General features: G+C 42.0%; 2 protein-coding genes across 5 annotated transcripts in view; both read left to right on the plus strand.

Moving 5' to 3' along the window:
• LOC125459498 (probable serine/threonine-protein kinase MARK-A) overlaps positions 1-7,164 on the plus strand; it is a 102,900-nt gene extending 95,736 nt beyond the window's left edge. For 2 of the 3 annotated variants that reach the window (XM_059651870.1, XM_059651871.1), the window contains one exon: positions 5,270-7,164. In XM_059651870.1, the coding sequence (XP_059507853.1) occupies positions 5,270-5,286 (17 nt within the window). In that variant the 3' untranslated portion in view covers positions 5,287-7,164. The remainder of the gene's footprint in view (positions 1-5,269) is intronic. The other variant, XM_059651872.1, reaches the window with a different exon arrangement.
• Positions 7,165-14,306: 7,142 nt separating this feature from the next.
• Positions 14,307-25,776, plus strand: part of LOC125459499 (uncharacterized) — a 62,726-nt gene continuing 51,256 nt past the window's right edge. For both annotated transcript variants that reach the window (XM_059652064.1, XM_059652065.1), the window contains exons 1-4: positions 14,307-14,575; positions 19,711-20,049; positions 20,525-20,839; positions 21,952-22,056. In XM_059652064.1, coding sequence (XP_059508047.1) covers positions 14,524-14,575; positions 19,711-20,049; positions 20,525-20,839; positions 21,952-22,056 — 811 coding nt within the window. In that variant the 5' untranslated portion in view covers positions 14,307-14,523. The remainder of the gene's footprint in view (positions 14,576-19,710; positions 20,050-20,524; positions 20,840-21,951; positions 22,057-25,776) is intronic.

Raw genomic sequence — 25,776 nt, forward strand, 5'->3', positions numbered from 1 at the left:
GTAGTTATTGGGGTGCCAGAACTGAACTCATGCAAATCTCTGATAATCGAATTTGGCGGAGACCTTAGTGAATTGAGGTAAATGAAATGGCAGAACTTGTTTGACTGCACATTGTGCATTCTTGCTACCTGCTACATTATTTGATTTCAGTGTGCTTCATTGACATACGACTTGTACATTGGCTCCTTGCAGGAGTAGGTCCTGACATTGTGAGTAGCACAAGTACTTGGTACACACATTCCTAAAATAAATCTGTGCTCTGATATTTTGACCAATGGTTAAAATGTGTGAGGTAGAATGCACTAAGTTTTTCACGAGGCATGGAACTAGAGATCCAGGTGGAAAAATTAAAAAGGAGCATTGTGCTGTGTTCTGAGAGGAGCACGTGGTATTGAGACAGGTGTTTAGAAGCTCATTGAAAGAGAGCAGTGAATTTCAGAATGTTGTTCCAAGGCCATGGATGCTGTTCAGGAAGAACTTTAACATTCTCACTCAAGTTGTCTTTGTGAATGAGTTCATGTATAGAGGGCATCCATGCCAACTACACCATTCAGCCCATTCACCACATCCCCATCATCTAATTCCCAACAATCAGTCTTCAAATACAAACTTGTGTCATTAACTCCTGAATCACTCATTAAACAAAACTTGCACACACAACAAGTCCTTAAACGAAAAGAGAATTGCTGGAAAAGCTCAGCGGGTCCGGTGGCGTCGGTGAATTGAAATCAGAGTTATCGTTTCATGCTCCTAAACACTGCAAGCTGTTCAACCAAGTAATCCTCCCCTTTTAAACAACCGTTTATGATTTAATATAATTGGCTAAAGTACAGAGATTTCCCAGAGCTATAGTTAGCTTTGAAAGATGAATGCACTTGGTGTTGAAGTCTTTGCCATTCAAGATCTTTGGACTCATTCGGAAATATTGTAATTTCTCCCTGACCCACTGCCTGATTCGTGATGCAAGAGCCATCCATGTTGCACTGATAGCATCATTACTCAGGGGAACCTCAGCCCACCAAAATCACTGATGACACCTGGGCGACAGATTTGTCTACTTGTGAAGTGATAGATTCAGAAATTAGCATCACTGGGTCTGACATTGCACCAAGCAGGTTTCCTTACCATGTTGGAGCTGTTGGAGAACCTCTCTATTGCCCTGAATATTCAACCCGAAAAACACTTCAAAAATCATCTCACCTTCTGGCTCCTTTGTAGTACTGGAGGAAATCTTATGTAATTAGCCAGCATGTTTTCTCTCTGTCAGGTTGTTGAGGGTTGATCTCCCATTCCAGTTCTTGACAAAATTGCAAGTTTGGTGCAGACAGTATGGATGTCATTCCACACCTTTGTCTCTGAGCCATTCAGATTGTTGTGTGATGAACTCACATTTATTGAGCAAATTCCACCTTGAAACTGTAGAACATCATCATTAAAAGGAGCCATTTTCATAGAATCCAACACATTCAGGCACGTTGACTGTTCAGATGTCTCAAATTCAAGAAATGATTGCATTTTAAGCTGAGAAGTCCACTGATCTGTTCCAGTAGCAAACTGCATGATTTGTACAATGATTTGACCACTTTCAGATATTTAGCGAGTGTATTGCAAGATCATTTCCCCAATTTATCAAATTCATTACAGTGAGCTCCAATTAATGCCTGTGTATGTGATTTTTGCGTAAAAGCACTGTAATGGCAGTTTCTACTTCCTTATGGTGCTGGGTTTTGTAGGAGAGAGCAAAACTCCCTGTCATTTGGAATACTGGGTAAAAACCCCAGATTTTTAACAGATCTTTTAAAACAATGAAATGGCAGCTGGGCTATGCTCTGAAATACTTAATCATAGGGATAGCTGTCTGGAACCAGCTGTTGTTCATCACACAACAATCTTCAGAAAAGGGTCTAGGCCCAAAACATCAGTCTTCTTGCTCCTCTGATGCTGCTTGGCCCGCTGTGACATCCAGCTCTACACCTATCCAGAAGCCACTTCAGCACAAAGGGCATAACAAAAACACAATGGATAACACAAATTTGCGAGATGGTAATGGAGCACTCAGTCCATATAACTGCTGGCCCCCGATCTGAGAGAAAGGAAGAATCGTTCCCACAGATACCAACAGAAGAGGGATCCCAGACAGCTACTCTTCCCGAGAACTATCTGCATAGTATCTCCCAGAAACCGACTGACACAGGGCTTCCCCAGACCAGGGGATCCAACGGCAACCAACCATGGCCAGTAGATCTGGCGACCTATGAACTTTGAAAGCCACCGACATGACTGATAAGGCCTCAGACACATCGTGCGGTGAAAACCAGCTCATAAAGCCACCACAAATTAAGAAAACCCAAGTTCTCAAACCAGACTGAATGCCGTCCAAAGTCTTCAGTGAAGCACCAGTTACCACAAGTGGGAATGGCCAGCTGTATTTCAAAATTGTGTTTATCCCTAGTGGTGAGCCTATTTCCTCAAGACCCAAATTGTCCAACTGACCTAGTAGGGAGGGGGAGGTGTGTTAGTGACAGTGCAGGGAACCCCGAGGCCAGGAAGTCTGATAAAAATGTCTGTGTTTCAAACTTCTACTCAGTTTCTTATAGTAATTAGCCTGTCAAGTTAATAACTGATAGCAAAAGTTTCACTGCTTTGAATTTGCCTTTTTTTAATGCTTGAATTTTATTCACCTTTTTTCTATTTCTCTGTGTGTTACTTCTGCCTTTTTTAAATTTCCTGGATATGCTCACCTTTGCATTTAATTGATGCAGAGATTCTTTGCCTTGAAACACCTGGCTACTGCCTTCCTCACTTCACATTCCCTAAATTATGTCTGGTATCAGAACTAGGGATCTGGGGATGATTCGAACCACCTAAAAATCAGCAAATTACTGATCAAAACCAGAATCCCCACTGTTTTCACAATCTATTTTGTTATTTTATGATGATGCAGAATTACAGGAAGATTCTGAAAATCATCAAGATACTGTTGGGAACGGAAAAGAAAATGCAGTGGATCACTTGACAGAGAAAGCTGAGTTGCCACAATGTAAAAATATGAAAAATTAAAATGTAATTGGGTGCAAAACCTGATCTAATGCAAAACTCTGACTGTGGAATTTGGTCAAGACCTGGTAACCTGGTATTGAAATAACAGTGCATATAATCCTTGCCTGTGCATCAGAGGGGCACAATATGTTTTTGCTACCAGCTACACTACTTGATTTCAGTGTGCTGAAATTCATGTTGTTCATTTGCTGCATGCATCAGCAGGTCCTTATATTTTGAGAGGGAACAGCTACTTCAAGACATTGCCCAAATCCTGTAATGCCCTTATTTTGCCAGTGCCAAAATGGGGCACATATTTCGAAAATAAAGTTGTGTTCTGACACGTAGAACAATGATTGAAATATGTTAGCCACCGTACACCGCATTATTGATTAGGCAGAGAATTTGAGGTCGAGGTAAATGACTTAAAAACGAGAAATCTGCTGTGTTTTGAGGGGTGAACATGGAATCCAAACAGATGTTTAGAAGCAGGTGGAAGCAGAGCAGGTGAATGTCAGAGTTTTGTTCCAAGATCATGAATGCTGTATAGGAAGACATTTAACAATCTCACTCATATCGTCAATGTGCCTGAGTTCAACTTCAACATAAATTATCTTCAAAGTCTGGCATATTTTCCTTTTAACACAAGTTGTTACCCGCAGTTCAAAAGACATAGTTCCCAGTTTTTACATCTCCGAACCAAAATCGAAGTGTGCCCTGCAGGCAGCATCACAGTGAAGCAGTTTGGGAGGAGTGTCCTACAGTGAAGAATCCTGGTAAGAGTGTCGATAAAAAGGGGTGTTATGGTGGCTCAGTGATTAGCATTGCTGCCTCATAGCACCAGGACTCAGGTTTAATTCTATCCTTGGGCGATGGCGTGGAGTTTGCATCTTCTCCGTGTGTCTGTAAGGGTTTCCACCAGTGCTTCACTTTCCTCCCACAGTCCAGAGATGTGCAAGTTAGGTGGATCAGACTTGCCCATAGTGTGCGGTGACATGCTTGTTAGGTGGATCAACCATGGAAAATGCTGGGTTACAGGCCTAGAGTAGAGGTGTGGGTCTAGGTGGGATGCTATTCAGAGGATTGGTGCGGACCTGATGGGCTGAACAGCCTGCTTCCACACTAGAGAATCTAAGATTGATAAAAGAATAAAACAAAAGTAATGAAAAATTAGTGATTGTTTTAGCATACCTCCACCATCAAAACGTGAAGTATCATTTCTTTAAAAATGTATTTCTCGCCCAGGTTAATCCCACTTAAACACTCAAACAAACACAAACTCTCAGCACTTCATTCTTCCTCCCAACTTACTTTTCATCACTATTCAAAGTGCCTGGTCACAAACTCAAATTTGCAACAGTTTATATTCAGAATAAAGCATCAGCAATTACTTTTTCCTTCCTGGCAATATGTACACTTTTTTTTGTTAAATGGTTGTAGTTCCACACACCAGCTTAATGATCTTGCAGTCTTATTTTAAAGTCATTCCTCAAACGTTAATAGATCATAATCTGTTCAGTTTTAAACTTCCAATGTTGAATATAAACTTTGAAAGTGACAGCAAAGGATGTTCTATTCTATTCTATTCTTTTCGATTCTACTGTCAGTGTTGAACAGCTAACACCACAAATACTCCTTTTTCATTAGCACGTTACTAACTTTGATGTCGATTCAGCTTTTTTGAAAAAAATAAAACAAGGGCTTCTTCATTCCAGCCTCATGATCTGACAGGAAATTTGTCAAATTCCCAAATTGCTACAGTCTCCTGTTAATTTAAATGTTCTGTTCAAATGAAGTGCCTTTAATACAGGATAACAAAGCATGGAGCTGGATGAACACAGCAGGCCAAGCTCTTAGGAGCACAAAAGCTGACGTTTCGGGCCTAGACCCTTCATCAGACCCTTTTTCTGATGAAGGGTCTAGGCCCGAAACGTCAGCTTTTGTGCTCCTGAGATGCTGCTTGGCCTGCTGTGTTCATCCAGCTCCACACTTTGTTATCTTGGATTCTCCAGCATCTGCAGTTCCCATTATCACTGTTTTTAATACAGGTTCATTCATTAAAATTGTTTTTAGCTTTTCAAAGACTGCTCAGCATTGTGTAAGCCATACCACTTCTGTTTAGTTTCGTAACAACTTAGTCAAAGATACTAAAATTAATTACAAACTTTCAATAAAATCTGTTCATGTTAAAATTTGAGGATGCCTGTTCATATTTTGTTTCTCCATACAGGGAATGATTCAAGTTAAGGTCAGATGTGCTGCAGAAGCAAGACACTTGAATATGAAGAAATGTGGTGGATAACATCCACAGACTGTATATTTTTATTTATGTTATTGCTTGCACTTCAATCATTTATTTTATTATGAGTTTCTGCTGTGGCTATTGAGGAAGTTTTGGAATAATGGGGTTAATCACAGTGATCACTGAGTGGAGAATTATCTCAAACTTTGAAAAGAATTCAACTGGATGTTGATGTTTGGTTCATCCAGCCTATCTGTACCAGGACCGTCAAACTAGAGTAATGCTTCCCAATTTTTTTTCCCCCATTGTAACACATTTCAAGTTCAAAAGTTGCCATGATCCTTCAATGAAACTGAGAGCAAGGCCAGAGCCCTGACAGCGATGTTGGGTGAAAGAACCTGTGAAATGCAGGAGACAAATCGCTTTAACTTCAAGGATTTTTCTGATTCCTTTGGAGCAGAAATCATGGCTCAAAGGTCCATCAATGAGAGCACGTCCACCACTTTGGATACAGCCGTTTAAAGGGGCCTCACCTTTTAATACTCAGCCAGTGCTATCCGGTGGTCATTGCTGCCTTCACACATGTGACACCAGAATCTTGTGTCGTGACCCCTCAGAGGATTGTGACCTGCTCTTTGGAAAAGATTGAACTTCAATCTTCTAGCATGGTAAACCTTGACAAACCTTTTTTTTTAATTGAAATGAAGCATTGAGAATCTGTGCATGCTGCTAAAGAAGAATTATGAGGCTATTTTACTTTGTGTTCCTACTTGTTTTCATCTAAACAGAAATGTACATTTTTTGTACTGCAAAAACTAGGCACTCTCATGTGTCTATGTATTGACAATCTTTACAAGGAAAAGCATTGAATTTTGTGAAAAATAAATCATCTTATGAGTTGTGTATTTTAATGTATTAAAATAATAAATATCGGAAATTGTACATGCATTTTACAATAATGTTCATGATTGTATAATATTCCTTTTTAGAGATGAATTGTTCCACTTACATATGACTATAGCTAATTGTAAGCTTTGTGCTAAGATGTCAGTTTTGCTAACCTTAATATTGTATGTATCCGATCATAATTTTTAATTTTATTATGAGTTTCTGCTGTGGCTATTGAGGAAGTTTTGGAATAATGGGGTTAATCACAGTGATCATTGAGTGCAGAATTTTCTCAAACTTTGAAAAGAATTCAACTGGATGTTGATGTTTGGTTCATCCACGTAATCTCACTAGAATATACAATCTGATAGAAATGATAACTCAGGGCATGATGTTTTGGGCAATGTCTGATTAAAAGGAATTTAAATGTGTTTTGCCGTAACTATTTTTCTAACTTCTGTTTTAGTGAATCATTGAAGGCAATTGTTCTGAACTTATAGCTGAATTCTTACATTTCTGCTCAGATTGCAATGATGGCTGGTTAGAAATATGGATTTGAAAAAAACAAATATATATAACTAATTAGTGGAGTCACACACAACTATTTTAAAAATTGGAAGAGAAGAATTAATGACATTCTTAAACATGAAAATCCCATTGTATTTAGCAATAAAAGGATATTTCCCATTCATGAGGTGTGGGCTGTCCGGGCTAGCATTTATTTTCTATCTGCAGTTGTCCTTGAGAAGGTTGCGGCAAGTTAATGTCTTAAACTGCTGTAGTCCATTTCGTGTAAGTATACCCACAATACTATGGGGCAGTGGGGGTGGGAATCCAAGCCGGCCTGAAGAAAGGTGATATATTTCCAAGTCAGGATAGTGAATGGGGAGGGACTTGCAGATGATGGCATTTCTCTGTATCTGATTCCTTGATCTTTTAGATGGGAATTGTCATGGGCTTGGAAGATGCTGTCTCTGAGGCTGTGGTGAATTTGTGCGCTGTATCCACTGAGCACTGCTGCTACTGAGCTTCAGTAATGGCGGAAGTGAATGTTTCTCGATGTGATGCCAATAAAATGTGGTGCTTTGGCATGAATGGTGTCAAGCTTCTTGCGTGTTGTTGGAGTTGCACTCATCTAGGCAACTGGGGAGTATTCAATCACACCACTGGGCTGGTCCTTGTAGATGGTCAGGAGGTGAGTTATTCATGACAATTTCCTCACACTAACCTGCCCTTGTCAGCACATTGTTTTATGTCTAATGTTGCCTAGTTCCTCCTGTAACAAATTATACAACTCTGACCAGAATGTATGAATGTATTTGACCAGATGTTCCACGATACCAAAAAGGTCAAATCAGGACAAACACAAGCAGGTACCAATGTAAAGTAATCCCACCTTTATTAGGAAACAAGTTGCAATAACTTTTAACACTAAACATACTGTCTTTAATCCTAGTGGTCACTTAAATTTTTGTAAATTAACATAGTTACCATCTCTCTGGCCCTGTCTCTGCAAAGCTGTTTTTAATCTTCCCTCCTTCCTCTCTCTCTCTTTCGATATCTCTCTCTGGGTAGTCAGCTGGTGTTTTGCCATGTTGATCTCCTCAGAAAGCATCCAGAAGTTTTAAGAGATCATTCTGTGGGTGAACCCTATTTTTCTACCTTTTTGGATGTTTTTCCAGAACTTCCTATAGTTCTGGCCAATAACAGTGACTCACTTGATAATTTCAATCATTTGGATGGCACACTATTGTTAGTTTCTCTGTGTAACAGGACCCAGTGCCTTTCTGTCTGGGACCTCCTTGCTTTGGTAGATAAATTGTTGGAGCTATGTGTCGAGGATAACTTTCCTTTTACATTATGCTAATATGATTAGCACCCAGCTGTGGTGTTTGACCAATATACCCAACATTCCTCACTGTTTGGCCAAGTTAGCAATCTGTGTTTTAGCAGCAAGGACCCTGCTACAATTCCCCCTCCCCCACCACCACCACTTCTGAACGGAAAGAAGCTCATGCAAATGAAGTTCAAACCTAGTTGTAAAAGTTGGTTATGTTTGTTGTCAGGGGACCTCACGTGTTGGTGTGAAAGCCATTGTATACTTTTGGTCAAGCCTATCATTTAAATATATGTATAGAAAGGAAAACTCCTGTCATGATAATCCATACAGGATTGTGGTGCATAGAAAACATTCAGTAAACAGAACACATAGAATTGACAATACTGATAACCCTGGGAATTCCATCTGTTTTATAGCCCCTGTGTGCATATACAGGATTATTCAGTTATCTTGGGATAACTTTCTTTCCCAGACTGCAATCTGAACCACCAATATCCTGAGGTATATCAAGGTAAGTGCAATTACGACAGCAGCTAGATATGAGAGGAGTTGAATTCATGGATGATATGTTATAGGCGCGATGGTATGGCCTGTTTGTTCACATTTACTAAGAGTGGTCCCTGTCAATGTCCCCTGTCTCTCCACCGCATATGGGAAGGTTTCATGGTAATACCTCCAAATACCCTGTTTTTCATAATTCCAATATTTTCAACTTCAAAAGTCCTCAACCCAGCTTTGTCACCAGGAATAATTGGAATTCCTGGTACCAAGCCCAGCGCCTCACTGAGAATGTCCTTGCAGTTATCAATAAACCACACATTGGTGAGCAGCTGCAAATGAGACATTAGTGCAGATTCTGTTCTGGAACAAATATTCAAGCTGTTCATCACTGATCCAGGTTGGGACTTTTCCTTGGCTAGCTTGCCTGAGGTCCTCGCTCAGCTGTTCAATCATCCAGTTTCTGTAGCTGCACAGGGTATGGTTTTGCTGCTTACCGACATCCCTGATTTTGCTCTGGACAATCTGGTTAATCAGCTTGGTGTGACCCTCTAGTAAGGTCACAAAGTGGTGGTTAGCCTTATTCTCCACTAGTTGTCCTGTGGTCTCCAGTTGATTGTCTAATTTCAGTCTGTCTCAGGCTTGTTTGGCCTGTTGGGTCAAGCTCCTGAGTTTATTGTCTAAACTAGTCAAATGAAGGGCTAATCATTAAGGAGCTCCCATCTCTTCCATTGAGTAACTACTGGCCTGGGTTTCCTTTCATATTTCCTTGTCCCTCATCCCATTATTCTGCAGGTCAAGGGGAAGTATGATTGTTTTAATGTGGAAGGAGACTGCTCCATTAACTGAATCCCCGATACATCAATTATGACTGGCATCAGACTGTGGTGTGTCGAACAAGATGTTACCTGTGGGTCTAATTACTAATCCATTATGACAGCCTGGTATTTGTGTGGGAGAAGCTGTGGGAGGCACTTTCACTACTGGTCTTAGGCTGTTTCTAAATTAGGACTCAAGGGATTCTCCCTGGTGGGGTTTACTGGGGCATTGCCGTCCTAACTCTGACCCCTTGACTGGCCTATATGCTCAGCAACACACTATCATGCACCCATTCTGAGAAACATTACACTAATTATCTATAATCACCACGCTCACATAACACAATGCGAAACTCCCACCTAGTTTCCTGTACACCACCAACTAATGCTTCCACCCAAATACCACGGATTTTACAGGATGAACCTAGAGGATCCCATCTACACACTCCAGCTTCTGGTGTGTTGTACCACAGGTATCCTGAGTACATTGTTTTCCCGTCTGCATGCACTACATTTTTCCATACTGTCATTATAATCATCCATAATACACAATTAATGCTTTATAAGCATTCTATCGTTGTCTTGGAGTGGCTACTCCAGTGCATTTTCTAGAAAACAACCAGGACAATTAGCTGTAAGTATCTAGGTTCAATGTCTGGCTACCATTATATCATACCTTGGTGAACTGCCACAAGTGGCAGCAAGAGACATTAGTGTTGGTTCTCTCCTGGAACAAATGTTCGAGCTGTTCATCTTTGACCCAGGATGGAACCTTCTCTTGGATAGCCTGCCTGAGGTCCTCCCTCAGCTGTTCAATCAACCAGTTACTGTAGATACTGCATAGGGTATGAGTTTGCTGCTCACTGATATCCTTGATTTTGCCCTGCATGACCTGGTTAATCATCTTGGTGTGAGCCTCTAGTATGGTCACTAATTGGTGGGTAGTCTGATTCCCTGTGAGAGAAAAAGGAGAACACAAGAGGAGTGATAGAAAAAATGTGCCCTGAAGCAGGATGTAGTGTGGAGGAGTGTATTGTCACCCAGTGTGCAAATGGATTTTTGGCAGTGGAGGAAGGTGTTCCTGACTAGCTGCCACATGGCAGCTTGTGCACTCATGTGGCTGGAGAGCTTTAAAGCTATTTCCATTACGGGGTTGCTCCTGTCATTGTCATTGTATAAGCCACAGCCCGTTTTCACTCCAGTTGTTGCTGCCAGGATGGTACCCTGGTGTTGGCCCCTTTTTCCAAACTTCCAAATGAAATGGCTGGTTCTTCTGCAGTTGTAATGCAGATTGGGCTTGGAGTTTGTTTGTGGGAATTCGCTTCTTCTGGGCACAGGGGATTAATATGGAGGGGTGAGTCTGTCTGGGGCCCCTGAGTGTATTACTGGCCCTTCGTTCATCCTTCCCAGTTGGACTCCAGAGCGTGCATATGTGTGTGGGCTCTGGTTTCGGCTGTGGGCTGGGGATGCAGTTGAAGATGCCATCACCAGGGAGAAAGGTGGCAGGTTTATGGGGCGGAGGCAGATTGGGTGTGGATGCGTCAGTGAGGGTCTCCTCATTAACTCCCTGAGGAGGTACGACTGCAAAAGGGCACATTATCCCATTCTGGGCAGAGGCCTGGTTCACTAATGCTTGTATTTGTTCCTGGCACTTTGAATGCTCCATACTGGGAGGCGAGATGTGCATTGCTATGCATTGCGGGCTAAGAGAAACTGCACAGCTACTTGAAACTCTCATACTACTATTCTAGCCTGTCAATGTATGATGAGGCTGCTTCCTGTCACCCAATGACTCAAATGTCACTAGAACATGCTGTTTCAATTTGTGACTGGAACAATCCGATATGGATCGTGTTTTCCTGTTTTCTGGTATCCCGCTGTTTAACTACAAGTTTTCAATTCATCAGTAGTGATTTCTAAATGCTCCTGCAGTGATCTAATCTCAGGTGGTCAGCTGTGGGGAATCTTCTAGGCTACATACAATTGCTGTTGCTGTGGTTATCTTAGTCGCTTTCTTTCGTCATTTGTTACGTGTTTGTTGACATATGCCTTAAGCCACAGAGCCCATGGTCCAGGGCCAGTCCGGCTCCTACAAATTTCAGTCCATTTGAGCCATTTTATAAAAAGACACTGTCTGAGTGAGTCAGATGGAGGTCGGGGGGGTGGGGTGGGGGGAGGTGGTCTACTCGTCCCATGTTGCTAGGAAGTGTGTTAGTGTCCTTTACTGGATTTCACTTTCATGGGAAACAGCTGTAGTTGGGGGTAAGGCTTCGGCTAAATTGTTATTGCAGCATCTCAAATTCGTAGATGTACAGAACTAAAGCACAGTGACCTCTTCTAACACTATGCAAAACTAGGTCTTAACTCTTTCTCTTGTCCTGAAGTAGAATTCCTCACACCCGTGTTACAGCTCTGACCCTGGGTCCTCAACTCAGTCTCTGGCTCCTTGCTGAGCTACAGGTCCCTGGTTCTCTACCCAACTTCTTTTACTCCGGACCCCAACCCAATCTCAGGCTCCATGTTCCAGGTACTCTTTAAAACACCTAGCAGTCAGTTTGATTAGGGTAGTAGGCTATGTAAGGGTGCCAACAGCAGCCAACATCTCTTCTACTCTGAAACAGAAAAGTAACATTTCCTCAACTCTTTGGAACTCAAAGGTCCCTCAACTCTCTCGAAATCAAGTTCCTTTGACTCTGAAAACAAAGAATGACTTTCCCTCAACTCTATCTCCACCAAACACTCTTGGGGAGGGGACAATTTGTTGTTGAAATACAGAACTACCTTTCTTCTACTCATTTGAACTCACAGTAAACTAAAAATCAAATCCCCTCAGCTCCAACGCCATTGAATGCTCCAGATACAGGGACAACAAGGATTTAAAATTAAAAAGAATATTTCTTCTACTTATTGGAGCTGAAAATGAATAAAATAAAGCTCCCTTCACACTGATCCCTTAACCACATTGGGGACAAGGACAGGAGGTGGTTAAAATAAAAGCTGCCTTGGTTTTTTCAAGGTGTCCAAAAAGACCCCAGGGTTTCCACTCAAGAGGCAAACACCTGTCCCCCCTCAGGCTGACATCCTTACAGTCCCTCTACACTCTACTACCCTTTTCCAGTTCCTGCTTTAGTCAGTCTGGCTAGAGAAAACTTGGCTGGTTGGTCAATTTCTGGTCGGCTACCTGTATCCTCAGATACTCACTTGAATCCTGGTGTTCATGTGGGTTATTTACCCTCTTAATGCAGCTCATGCTAAATTCTGAGGATACAAGGATGGTATTGACTTCAAACATGAGTTCGACTTTGGAGGACCTGACAGTCACTTATCTAAAGCATCCAGGGATGCCAAATGTTGTCAAGTTCCTCCTGAGATTAGACAATTCCAACCAGCACGTTGTGAATATATTCACCTAGGTGCCTCACAATACCAAAGTGGTCAAATCACTACGAACACAAGCTGGTACCAATGTAAAACAGTCCAAACTCTATTAGCAAATGTTCCAATAGTCCATAACACTAAACATATGCACTCTAATCTTATTCACCCCCTTAATCTTACAATACTCCCCAAGTCTCTTGTGGATTTGCACAGTCACTTTCTCTCTGCCTCTGTACTGGGCCCATGAAAATGCTTCCTTTCTCCCCCTCTCTCTCTTTCTCTCTCTCTGAATGGTCAACTAGTCTCTGCTTCTTGCCATGTGGTCTCCTCAGATGGCCTCCAGAAGATTCAAGAATGTGGTCTTTGGATGAGCCTTTTATGACACCTTTTTACATGGTTTTCCTGGAACTTTCTATCATTGAGGACAATCAGGGAGACTCAATAGTTTGAAATAATGTCAATCATTTGCATGGAATGCTACTGTTTATTTCATTATGTAGCAGGACCAACTGCCTTTGTCTGGGCTGTCCTTTGGTTAGCAGATAAGTTGTGGATATGTCAGTCCAGGATACTTTTCCTTTTACAATATGCTAATGACACTAGCAGCTGGCTGTGGTGTTTGTTCCGTGTCTGTTGTGTGGGTTTCATTGTTTCAGAGTTTTACTTGTCCAACGTGCCCAGCAACCCTTGCTGTTTGGTCAAGTTAGTATCTATCTGTGTTTTAGCAGCCGGGAAGCTGCCGGTTATGTTGTGTGGATCTATGAATGATGCTCACCCTCCTTCCCTCGCTATTTGTCTTTCTTATTGAAAAAAACAAGATAAAAATGCTGATCAAGGTAATGTGAAGCACCTTGAGTAATGAATGATTTCTTGATATATTCCCACATTTGGTTTGGTTTTATTTTCCCTGATACTCATGATCCTACTTTTATTAATTTTCTCTCTGCACTGGCCACAGCATTTCATTAACTCTGTCGTACCTTAGTGACCAAGAAATGTAGGTCTTCTCTGAACAGCAGACCATTAAAAACCTCAGCTGATTTGTAGTCTTTCCTTAGCGAAGCCACCCAAATTAAAATATTCAGAGATAGTAAGAACTGCCGATCCCCCAGCTCCACCCCGTGTTATCCCAAATTGAAGTGTTACCCTGGCAATTCAAGTGGAGCAGAGCATTTCAATTAAGGTTCTACGAGAAGTGACCACACTGATTCCTGCCATGATTACAGCATATTCATCACCATCAACTGAGCAAGGAGATAGGGGTATACACGAGAAATAGCTACACGACTGTACGTACAAGGTGAAAATAAAACGTGGATTTAAATTGGAGTTATAGTTTTATTCACTAACACTGCAGTTTGAACAGTGTGGGGTACATTGCACAGCTCTCCGTGCAAAGTCTATGGAACCTGTGTGACTCTCCAAATATATGACCTCCTGGGCGAAAGTGGGCTGCTGTCGTTCGTTTAAGGCTGTATTTAGAAATCGATTTTTAAAACCCTGTTTACCGGCTAGTTGCTTATCGAATGAGTTCAAAATTTCGATTGGTTGTTCATGCGCAAAAAAAGTCGTGTAAAATTCTGAACAGTCTCTCCGCTTAGGTATAAACACCTTTTTTAAAAAAAAACCTCTGTTTTCGAATAAAATCTGTGTCAGTGTGTGGCGATCCAGTGTTTTAATCTGATATTGCTGGAAAGTTGTCCTTTGATTCCATAAAACTGGGCGTGAATCGATTAAGCGAAAGTGAAATTAATCGTCTAGTTTGGAAGTCTGAAGAATCTATTCCCTGGATTTAAAAGGAAACTTTCTAGTTTAAAAGGATGGGAATATCACTTTTCTGTGTCGTCATCGTACTTTTCACTTCATTAATAGGTAAGAATATGAGTTTTGGTGTCTCCTGGTCCTTAAGCGTTGGAAACCCTAAACACGTACATGTCAGGTCAAACCTCCAACTTTAATTCTGCTTCAGGCCAATAGGCGGGGAGGGTTTTTAAAAACATTCTGCTGTATTGCGTGGATTTAGCCTTTAATGACGATGTTTTACAACGCTTTTCAAAATATTTGTAGTCGTGATATTTATTTGAATGCCAACTGTGAAAAGGTTGTGCAGCTTGATTCTTAACTGACCTTTCTGTATCAGAATAAATACTTGGCTGTGTGTGAGAGAAGTGATAAAACCAGTAACTGGTTTTGTTGGGTGAGTGATAATGGGAACTGCAGATGCTGGAGGCCCTCTGATGAAGGGTCTAGGCCCGAAATGTCAGCTTTTGTGCTCCTGAGATGCTGCTGGGCCTGCTGTGTTCATCCACCCTCACGTTTTATTAACTGGTTTTGTTGGTAAATCTCTTCAGAGGGGTGTATCTTCCTAGAAAAACGTATTGAGGTGAAGGCGGTTCAGCTTCCAAAACGGAAGTTTCAGCTTTGTGTGCGGTCACCTTGCTTTCAATGTGTCCATCTGTACATATCCCTGAAACAAACACAAAGCGCGCTGGTTAGCAGTGTAGCAGCATTTGTGAAGCGACAACCCCGAGTTCAAGTCAGGTGTGAGTCCTCAGAACTGATTTTCTTTCGAGGGACATCACTGCAGTGATTTATCCTAATATCCCGTTTGACAAACCGAAGACGCAAATGCAATGATTCAAAGTCAGTTGAATTTTGGGGAAGAAACGATGTTAAATTGTTTATCTTATTTTTTGCATTGACTCTGTGGCTCCGTGATTTCCGGACGTGTTGTACTCGTTCTACAAATTTGAAAATGACCAGCTAGGAGCAGCCCTTTGAGACTTCTTCACCGTTTAATACCTTCAAGGTTGAACTGATTGCTGCTTTCTTGAAATATAATGAGAATATATCCAGGTTTTCTTCTATCTGCAGTAGAACTTCTTCACAGAAGCCCAATACATTTGTTAAACACGAATTCTCGTTCACGAAATCTTGTTGACTCCGAGATAACAAAGTGTAGAGCTGGATGAACGCAGCAGGCCAAGCAGCATCTCAGGAGCACAAAAGCTGACGCTTCGGGCCTAGACCCTTCATCAGAAAAGAGGGATGGGGAGAGGGGGAGGCGGACCGAAGATGGATAGAGGAGAAGATAGGTGGAGAGGAGATGGACAAAAGAGTTGAAGTGGGAGAGAGATCCCCTGAGGTTTGTCTGGAGGAAGGAGGGTAACTTCTTAAGATTAGGCATCCCTGGAAGAGGCTTCGCAGTGAAGTTAAAATTGTATCAGAGATAATGGAAACTGCAGATGCTGGAGAATCCGAGATAACAAAGCGTGGAGCTGGATGAACACAGCAGGCCAAGCAGCATCTTAGGAGCACCTACGTTCATCCAGCTCCACACTTTGTTATCTCGGATTCTCCAGCATCTGCAGTTCCTATTATCTCTCTCTCTTGTTGACCCTGTCTGATTGACTTGAACTTTCCTAAAGGATCCTGCTGTAACTTCAGTAATACCTTATTATCTTCCCCATCATAGATGTTAAACCAATTGCCCGGTAATTTTCCGTCTTACTCTCTTTTAATAAAGGAGTTACATTTGCATTCCCAGTCTAATGGAATATATCCTTAAGTTAGGAAGTCTCAGCATTTCAATATATCATATCATATCATCAATATCACTAGCTGCTTAAGGCCAAAGTTTGACGTACTAAGGAGACCGGGGCATTTCAGCCCCCAGTTTCAACAATTTGCTGAGTACCATTTCCCTGGCAACTGTAGTTTTCTTGAGCACCTTTGCTCCTTTCCATTTGCTGATCTGCAGATATTTCTGGGTGTTGCTCATGTGCTGTGCAATGAAGACCAATTGCAAAATAGCTCTTGGGTTAATCTATCATCTCTTTTATTATCCATTATTAATTCACCGGATTTACTTTATCTCAGATCAATGTTCACTTTGTTAACTTTTTACTTTTGAAAATATCTGTAAAGTATTGGTATCTATCGTTAATTCTTGATCACTTTCTTTCCATTTCTAATTTTCTCTTGTATTGTAATGTTTAACCTAACTTTCTCATGGACTCTACTTTCCCCTTCCTTACTAACTTCTCAATCATTCTTTGCATTTTTTAAAATATTCTGCCTGTGCATCTGATTTGCCAATCAACTTTGAGCAGTTGTATGCTTTTACTTAATGTTTGTTTTTTTTCAGTTAACCAAGGATGGTGTGTCTTCGTTTGAAATTTGTCCATCATGTTGAATGTAACTATCCTCTGGATGTATTCTCTTAAATGTTTGTCACTGCATTTCAATTGCCATATCGCTTAACCTATTTTGCCAGTTTAGGTTAGAATCACTCCAGTGAAGAAGCAGGCCGTTCAGCCCTTCAAAGAGGCTCCCACCCAAGCACATCCTAACCCCATCCCAGCAAACCCCATGGCTAATCCACCTAGTTGACTTTTTCCTGGACACTGAGGGCAATTTTGGATGGCCAATTCACCTAACATGCACATCGTTAGACTGGGCTTGAATCAAACCCAGGTCCCTGATGCTGTGAGGCATCAGTGATAACCACTGAGCCTCCATGCCATCGTTATATTAACTACCTCTAATTTCATGCCCTCGTAGTTGCTCCTAACCATGTTTAACGTATTTGCCTTGGACCACCTCTTATCCCCTTCAAACTGAAAATAACATTCAATCATATTACAGGTCTGGCAGTACCTGTGAAGGAGAAAACAGAGTTAACGTTTCGGGTCCAGTGGCCCTTCCTCAGAACTGCGGACTGCATCTCTCATGTTTCCCGCAACTCATCCCTCACACCCCCTCCATGCAATAGCAACAAAAACAGAATCTCCCTCATCCCCACCAACCTCCGGATTCAACACATCATCCTCTGCCACTTCCGCCACCTGCAATCTGCCCCCACTACCAAGGACATTTTTCCCTACCCACCCTTATCTGCCTTCCAGAGGGACCGCTTCTCCCTGACTGCCTTGTCTGCTCCACACTCCCCACTACCCCCACCACCCCTGACACTTCTCCGTGCAACCGCAGGAAGTGCTACACCTGCCCCTACACCTCCCCCCCTCACCCACATCCCAGGCCCCAAGAAAACCTTCCACATTAAACAGATGTTCATCTGCACATCTGCTAATGTTGTATATTGCATCCACTGTTCCCGATGTGGCCTTCTCTACACTGGGAAAACCAAGCAGGAGGCTTGGAGACTGTTTTGTGGAACATCCGGGTGCTCTGGTTTCCTCCCACAGTCCAAAAATGTGCAGGCTAGGTGGATCAGCCATGCTAAATTGCCCATAGTGTTCAGGGGTGTGTGGGTTATAGGGGCATGGGTCTGGGTGGGATGCTCCAAGGGGCGTTGTGGACTTGTTGGGCCAAAAGGCCTGTTTCCACGCTGTAGGGAATCTAATCTACGTTTGGTTCATGACAAACGACTGCACCTCCCAGTCGCGAGCCACTTCAACTTCCCCTCCCACTCCTTGGACAACATGTCCATCCTGGGCCTCCTCCAATGCCACAATGATGCCCACCCAACGGCTGCAGGAACAGCACCTCATATTCCGTTTTGGGAACCCTGCAGCCCAATGGTCTCAATGTGGACTTCACAAGCTTCAAAATCTCCCCTTCCCCAAACTTATCCCAAAACCAGCCCAGCTCGTCCCCGCCTCCTTGACCTGTCCGTCTTTTCTCCGACCTATCCACTCCTCCCAACTCACTGACCAACCCCCACCCCCACTTCCTACCTATTAGCCTCTTCCCAATCTCCTTGACCTGTCTGTCTTCCCTCAAATGACCAACCCCCAATCCAACTCCCTTCTTCCAATCACCTTTACTGGCTCCATCCCCACCTCCTAGACCTGCCAGTCTTCCCTCCACCTATCTATTCCTTTATCTATCTTCCATCTTCGCCACCCTCTCTCTCTATTTATTTGAGTCCCCTTCCCCTCCACCATTTCTGAAGAAGGGTCCCGACCCAAAACGTCAGCTTTCCTGCTCCTCTGATGCTGCCTGGCCTGCTGTGTTCATCCAGCTCCACACCTTGTTCACTCAGATTCTCAGTTCCTACTATCTGGAAGTAGAGACGTTGTCGTCTTTTCTTGACTGTCGCATCAACGTGGACTATCCTGGACAGGTTATTGGTGATCATCACTCCTCGGAGCATAATGCTCTTGACCATTTCCACCTCAGCACCATTGATGTAGACAGGCCGTGCCCTTCACTTTGCATCCTGAAGTCAATGACCAGCAGTTTTATTTTGCTGATGTTGCGGGAGAGATTGTTATTTTTACAATGCACCACCAAGCACTTAATCTCTTTCCTGTGTTCTGTCTCGTTGTTGTTTGTGATCTGGTCTGCAATGGTTGTGTCATCACCAAACTTGTAGATGGAATCAAGATGAAATTTGGATAGACATTAATGAGCGTACAGGGAATATAGTATGGTGCTGAGTATGCAGCCTTGCAGGGAGCTGGTTCTGAGGATTATCATGGAGGAGGTGTTGTTGCCTATTTCTATGTGAATCAGGAGTTAAGGATCCAGTTGCAGAGGGCAAAACAGAGACCTAGCTCTGAGTTTGAATATTAGTCTGGTTGGAATTATAGTGTTGAAAGCCTAGGAGGAGAATACCTGGAAATCTTGTGAGAAAGACATAGTTTCAAAAACGCTTGTTGATTGAAACTGATTAGACTTATGCTGAGTGGATTGCCAAACCAATTCCTAACTTCTGACACTGTCTTTAATATATAATTTATAGTTTATAACCAGCCATAAGTTGTCTGTTACTTCACATTGAACTGATACTGATTCTGGATATAGAGTGTAAGGGTTAATCAAAGGATTTGGTGTATACTTTGTTTGACTCCTGTATAGTAAAAATGCTTCTGTTTTAACCATGAACTCTCGTGAATCTGTGTGTTTTGAAAATTTCAGGGGTCTTTTTAGAAAATTGATACTGCTCCCTACTAAGATTGTAACAATAATTCTCTATGTATTTGAGATACTGAGAAATGTTTATGCATATTACCGTTTTAAAATGCTAAATTATTTTGTAGGAGCTTTAGAAGTGGAGATATTTCCCTCACCACTGGAAGTTTTAGCAAATGAGGATGCTCTTTTAAAATGTGAATATAAAGAACCAGAACCTGACCTCTCACATGTAGCTGTTCGATGGGCTTTAACATCACAAACCATCCAGAAAGATGTGTATGTATTCAATGGAGGAAATCATCAACCAATCAGAAATGGAGCAAAGATTTTTGACAATGATTTACGGAAAGGAAATGCTTCCCTTTACCTTCCAAATGTGAAACTTTATGAAGAAGGAACATACACCTGCACTGTTTTTGTCACTCCCCATAGAGAAGAAAAGAGTTCAATGATGCGAGTATCAGGTAGGAGAGAGAACATCAATTTCAGCCCCATAACATGCAATTTTACTTACAGTGCTGGGTATTTACTGCTATATGCAAAAATGTTTATTTCAATCTTAACAACATCAGACTCCCAACTCTGCTGATGACTAAGTGAGCATACCAGTTAATAACAACCATCAAAATTGCAGTCTTCACAAAGCTAGCTGACCATGCTTGGGGCAGCAATAGTAAGAGGTATAAGAAAAAATGTGTGAAGAGAAACATTGCACATCAAAATCACACAAAAATCGCTCCACAACTATGATAGGATCCTGTCATCTTCAACTTTCCATTCCACCAGTGTCCACATTCAACTGATCATCCTGCAGGTAAAAACAAATGAAAATAGCAAAGGGAGTAAAGAACTGAAGCAAAGCTACGTTCTCAGAGCAAGAATTAGTAAAATCCACAGTGATATATTAACAACTTTCATATTCTATTCTATTTTACACAGTCCAACCAAAAGTCAGCATGTCTAAACAAGAAATCAAAACTGAAAATGGTATAGAGCACTTCTTGGAGTGTGATGTTAAAGAATTTTATCCTAAACTGATCAATGTTAGTTGGTTCAAGTTATCAAATGGAAAAATGGAATATGTTTCAACAAACCATTCAACTAAGGATATCATTATGAACAGTGATGGAACATTCACTGTCTCCACTAAAGTGAGAACTGAACCAATGTTGAATGAACAAACTGACTACAGATGTGTAGTGGAACATAAAACCATTTTCGACAATTTTACACTGGATGCTGACAGTGCTGCAGGTAAGACCTAGTGAGAGTACAGAGTTTGCTTATAATTTATAATTTTATAACCTTGTAGCATTGAGTTGTTTAGATGGCCTTTCCAGTTTTGTAATTGCTCCCTTTCTTTTATTCACTCGTGGGATGTGGGCATTATTGACCAGGCCAGCATTCATTGCCAATCCCTAATTGCCCTGAGTGCAGTTAAGAGGCAACATGTCACTGTGGGTCTGGAATCAAATGTAGGACAGACTGGGTAAGGATGGCAGATTTCCTCCTCTAGTGGACATTAGTGAACCAGAAGGGTTTTTTTTTGCAAAATTGGCAATGGTTGCCATTTGGTGACCTTTGGATTCCAGATTTTTATTAAGTTCAAATTTCACCATCCACATGGTAGGATTTGAATATATGTCCCCTCAACTTTAGTTTAAGGATCTGCAGTGAAATTATCACTTTGTCATTGCATTCCCCTAAATTTGAATTTCTATCTTTCTACTTGCCATGCCCAGCTCTTCACAGATTAGTATCATCCCTATATAGGTCCCTGTTCTTTACATAGCAGAAGACGCCCGCATGCCACAGCACAATACACCAAAGCAAAGATAGGGAGTGTCGAGCAGACGTGCACCTATATTGTATCAACTTTGATCATTGATCAATGTTGTGTTTGGAATTCAAACTGCATTGATGCTACGCCTCATTTTATTGGAAAGTTTTCTTTGAAAATGTAAATTTTTATTGTTGGGGTTCCTGAAGAATTCTTAAGCAGGACATAGCTGCAACCTACTTCACTCATTTTCCAGTGTGGGCTCTTCCAGACAAGACTAGACCCTAAGCAACATACCCAAAAGCCCAGATTCCTGTTTTAGGTATCTGACTGGGATGACTGAAAAACAAGCCTCGTTAATTTAGCATAAGGCTAAATGCATAAAAAATTAGTTTCAAGCTCTGCACAATGTTGAGCACATATCACATGTTTACATAAATTATTTCAGTTCAATCATATTTTCTTGAAAGTAAGTTGATCCGATTAACAGAACGGGACAATAAAGCTTCTAATGAATATGTACAAATGTTGCAATCTATTCGTTGTCAATTTTAGAAAGAGTTGTGCATGTTTTCTACTTCAACAGATAAAATACTGACTGTATACCAAATTATTGGAGGCATTGCTGGCTTCTGTGCACTATGTATAGGAGTTTGTGCAGGAATTTGTATCTGGTACAAAAAATCGAAAGGTAAAGTCATTTTTATATTCATTGAGACTGACTGACTATATATTCTAAGAACTATTTTGTTATTAGAACGTTGCATGGCACCTTGCCTGAAAATGCTGAATATTTGTCATAATGGTGGAAAGGGAATTGTTTTTTGACAAGTTACCATCTGTGGGCAGCTTTATTGTTCTGACAGTGGTTTTGACTAATATTGTTTGGTCCCGATTGTGATCATTATTGGTTTCACCGCAACGCTGTTTCATTACAAGTTACAGAGTCACACAGGTTACTTTGTACATGTGGAGCAATCCCGTTGGTCCCATTCACCTGCTAGATCCCTATAGATTTATTTCCCTGTACACATTATATTACTTGTTAAAATCATTGATTACCTCCACTTCCATCAGACTGCTAGGGGTAAATTCCAGGCCATTTGTTACTCATTGCACAAAACAATTCCTTTCTTCATCTTCGCTGTATCTCCTACTGAAACCTGAAGTCTCTGTTATCTAGGATAACAAAGTGTGAAGCTGGATGAACACAGCAGGCCAAGCAGCATCTCAGGAGCACAAAAGCTGACATTTCGGTCCTGGACCCCCCTCTGATGAAGCTTTTGAGTTCCTGAGATGCTGCTTGGCCTGCTGTGTTCATCCAGTTTCACTCTTTGTTATCTTGGATTCTCCAGCATCTGCAGTTCCCATTATCTCTGTTATCTAGTCCTTGTGCAATCAAGTTTTCTTTATTCTATTGCAATTTCACAATTAAACATAACATTCTTAGTTTTCAACTCAAATCCGATAATTATGATCTAAAGTGGAGGAGCACCAATATCTTTGCAGGGAGATTTGCTACTGTCACTTGGGTGAATTTAAACTACAGTGGCAGAGCAGTGGGAAACTGAGCAGTCAGTCAGCATGTGGTGTAATTGAGGAAAAGGTCATTGTTAGGTTAAGTAAGTCTAATAGGAAGAACAGGCAGGGTGATGTTAATGAACACGGTGGGACTAGTTGTCCGAAGTGTATTTGTTTTAATGCAAGGAGTATAACAGGTAAGGCAAATGAGTTTAAAACCTAGGTTGTACGCAGGATTATGATGTGGTTGCCATTATAGAAACTTGGTTGAAAGAAGGGCAGAACTGGCAGCACCATGTTCCACGTTCAGATATTTCAGGTGAGATAAAGAGGAATGTAAAAGGGATGGGGGAGTTTCAACACAGATTAAGGAGAATATCACAACTGGACTAAGAGGGGACATCTTGGAGGGTACATCCAGCAAGGCCACGTGGGTAGAACTCAGAATTAAGAAAGGCACAATCACTGTGATGCAATAACGCCATCAGTCTCCCAATAGCCAATGGTAGATAATGGAACAGATAGGCCAGAAGACCATGGAATGATATAAAAGCAACGTGAAATTATAGGCTGGTGAGCTATATATTAGTGGTAGGGAAATTATTGGAGAAGATTTTTTTGCATTTGGAGAAGAATGGATTTATGAGGAAAAGTCAGCACGGTTTAACGCAGGGAGGTTTTGTCTCATGAATTTTAGAGATTTTTGAGAAAGTAACAAGTGGTTGATGAGTGTAAGGCAGAGGATGTTTTCTACATGGATTTTACTAAAGCACTTGATGATGTTTCCCTCATGGTGATTGATCCAGAAGGTTAAGTCACATGACATCCATGGTGTGTTTATAAGTTGGACACACAATTGCTTAGTTATGGAGGGGTGATTTTCTGACTGGAGGCCTGTGATCAGTGATGTTCTGTGAGGATCAGTACTGGGACCTCCTTTGGTTCTAAGATAGCCAAATGACTTGGATGAAAATGTCGGTGGTAGGTTTGCAGGCAACACGAAAATTGATAGACTTGTGGATAGTAAGGAAGGTTGTCAAAGGATGCAAAAGGACATAGGTCATAGAGTCACAGACACATACAACACGGAATATGGTACAACTCGACCATGCTGACCAGATATCCGAAATAAATCTAGTCCCACTTGCCAACATTTGGCCCATACCCCTCTAAACCTTCCTATTCATATACACATTCATATACACATTCAGATGTCTTTCAGATGTTGGAATTGTACCAGCCTCCACCAGTTCCCCAGCAGCTCATTCCATACACACACCACCTGCTGCATGAAAAATTTGCCACTTAAATCCCTCTTAAATCTTTCCCCTCTCACTTTACACCTATGCCCTCTCGTTTTGGACTCCCCTACGCTCGGCAAAGACCTTGTTTATTTACCCTAACCATGCCCCTCATGATTTTATAAACCTCTGAGGTCACCCCTCAGCCTCCAACGCTCCAGGGAAAATAGGCCCAGTCTAATCAGTGTCTCCATATTGGTCAAACCCTGCAACCTTAGCAACATCCTTGTAAATCTTTTCTGAACCCTTTCAAGTTTCACAACATCGTTCCAACAGCAGGGGGAGCAACATTGCATGCAGTATTCCAATAGTGGCCTAATCAATGTCCTTTACAGCCACAACATGTCCTCCCAACTCGGATACTCGATGCACTGACCAATAAAAGGCAAGCATACCAAATGCCACCTTCACTGTTCTATCTACCTGCGACTCCACTTTCAAGATTGAAAAGTCAAGTGAAGAAATGGCAGGTGGAGCTTAATCTGAACAAGTGAGAAGTGATGCATTTTAGGAGGTCAAATAAAAGAGGAAGGTATACTGTAAATGGCAGTACACCTGGGAATATGAATATACAGAAGGATCTTAGAGTGCAAGTCCATGACCCCTGAAAGTAGCAACACAAGTGGATAAAGTAGTAATGAGGGCATATGACTGTTGCCTTCATCAATCAGGGCATTGAATACAGAAGTTGGCAAGTTAAGTTGCATCAGCATATAACTTTAGTTACGCCACATTTGGAGTACTGTATGTAGTTCTGTTTGCCACACCATAGGAAGGTTGTGGAGGCTTCTGAGGGGGTACAAAAGAGGTTTACTAAGATGTTAGACAACAAGGTGTAGAGCTGAATGAACACAGCAGGCCAAGCAGCATCAGAGGAGCAGGAACGCTGATGTTTCGGGCCTAGACACTGCTTCAGAAATGGGGGAGGGGAAGGGGGTTCTGAAATGAATAGGGAGGGGGAGTGGATAGAAGATGGATGGAGGAGAAAATAGGTGGAGAGGAGACAGACAGGTTGAAGTGGCGGGGATGGAGCCAGTAAAGGTAAGTGTAGGTGGGGAGTTAGGGAGGAGATAGGTCAGTCTAGGGAGGGCAGACAGCTCAAGGGGGTGGGATGAGGATAGTAGGTAGGAGACAGGGGTGGGGTTTGAGATGGGAGGAGGGGATCGGTGGGAGGAAGAACAGGTTAGGGAGGCGGGGACAAGCTGGGCTGGTTTTGGGATGCGGTAGGGGGAAGGGAGATTTTGAAGCTGGTGAAATCCACATGGATACCATTGGGCTGCAGGGTTCCCAAGCAAAATATGAGGTGCTGTTCCTGCCACCTTTGGGTGGCATCGCTGTGGCACTGCAGGAGGCCCAGGATGGACATGTTGTCTGAGGAGTGGGAGTGGGAGTTGAAATGGCTTGCGACTGGCGATGGTGGGGTCAGATTGCAGATGGTGGAAGTGTCGGAGGATGATGCTTTGGATCTGGCGGTTGGTGGGGTGGTACGTGAGGAGGAGAGGGATTCTGTTTTGGTTGCTGCGGGGAGGGGGTTTGAGGGATGAGTTGCAGGAAATGCAGGAGAAACTGTCGAGGTCGTTCTTGACCAA

Source organism: Stegostoma tigrinum, chromosome 17, assembly GCF_030684315.1.
Source record: "Stegostoma tigrinum isolate sSteTig4 chromosome 17, sSteTig4.hap1, whole genome shotgun sequence".
NCBI classification, from domain to species: Eukaryota; Metazoa; Chordata; class Chondrichthyes; order Orectolobiformes; family Stegostomatidae; genus Stegostoma; species Stegostoma tigrinum.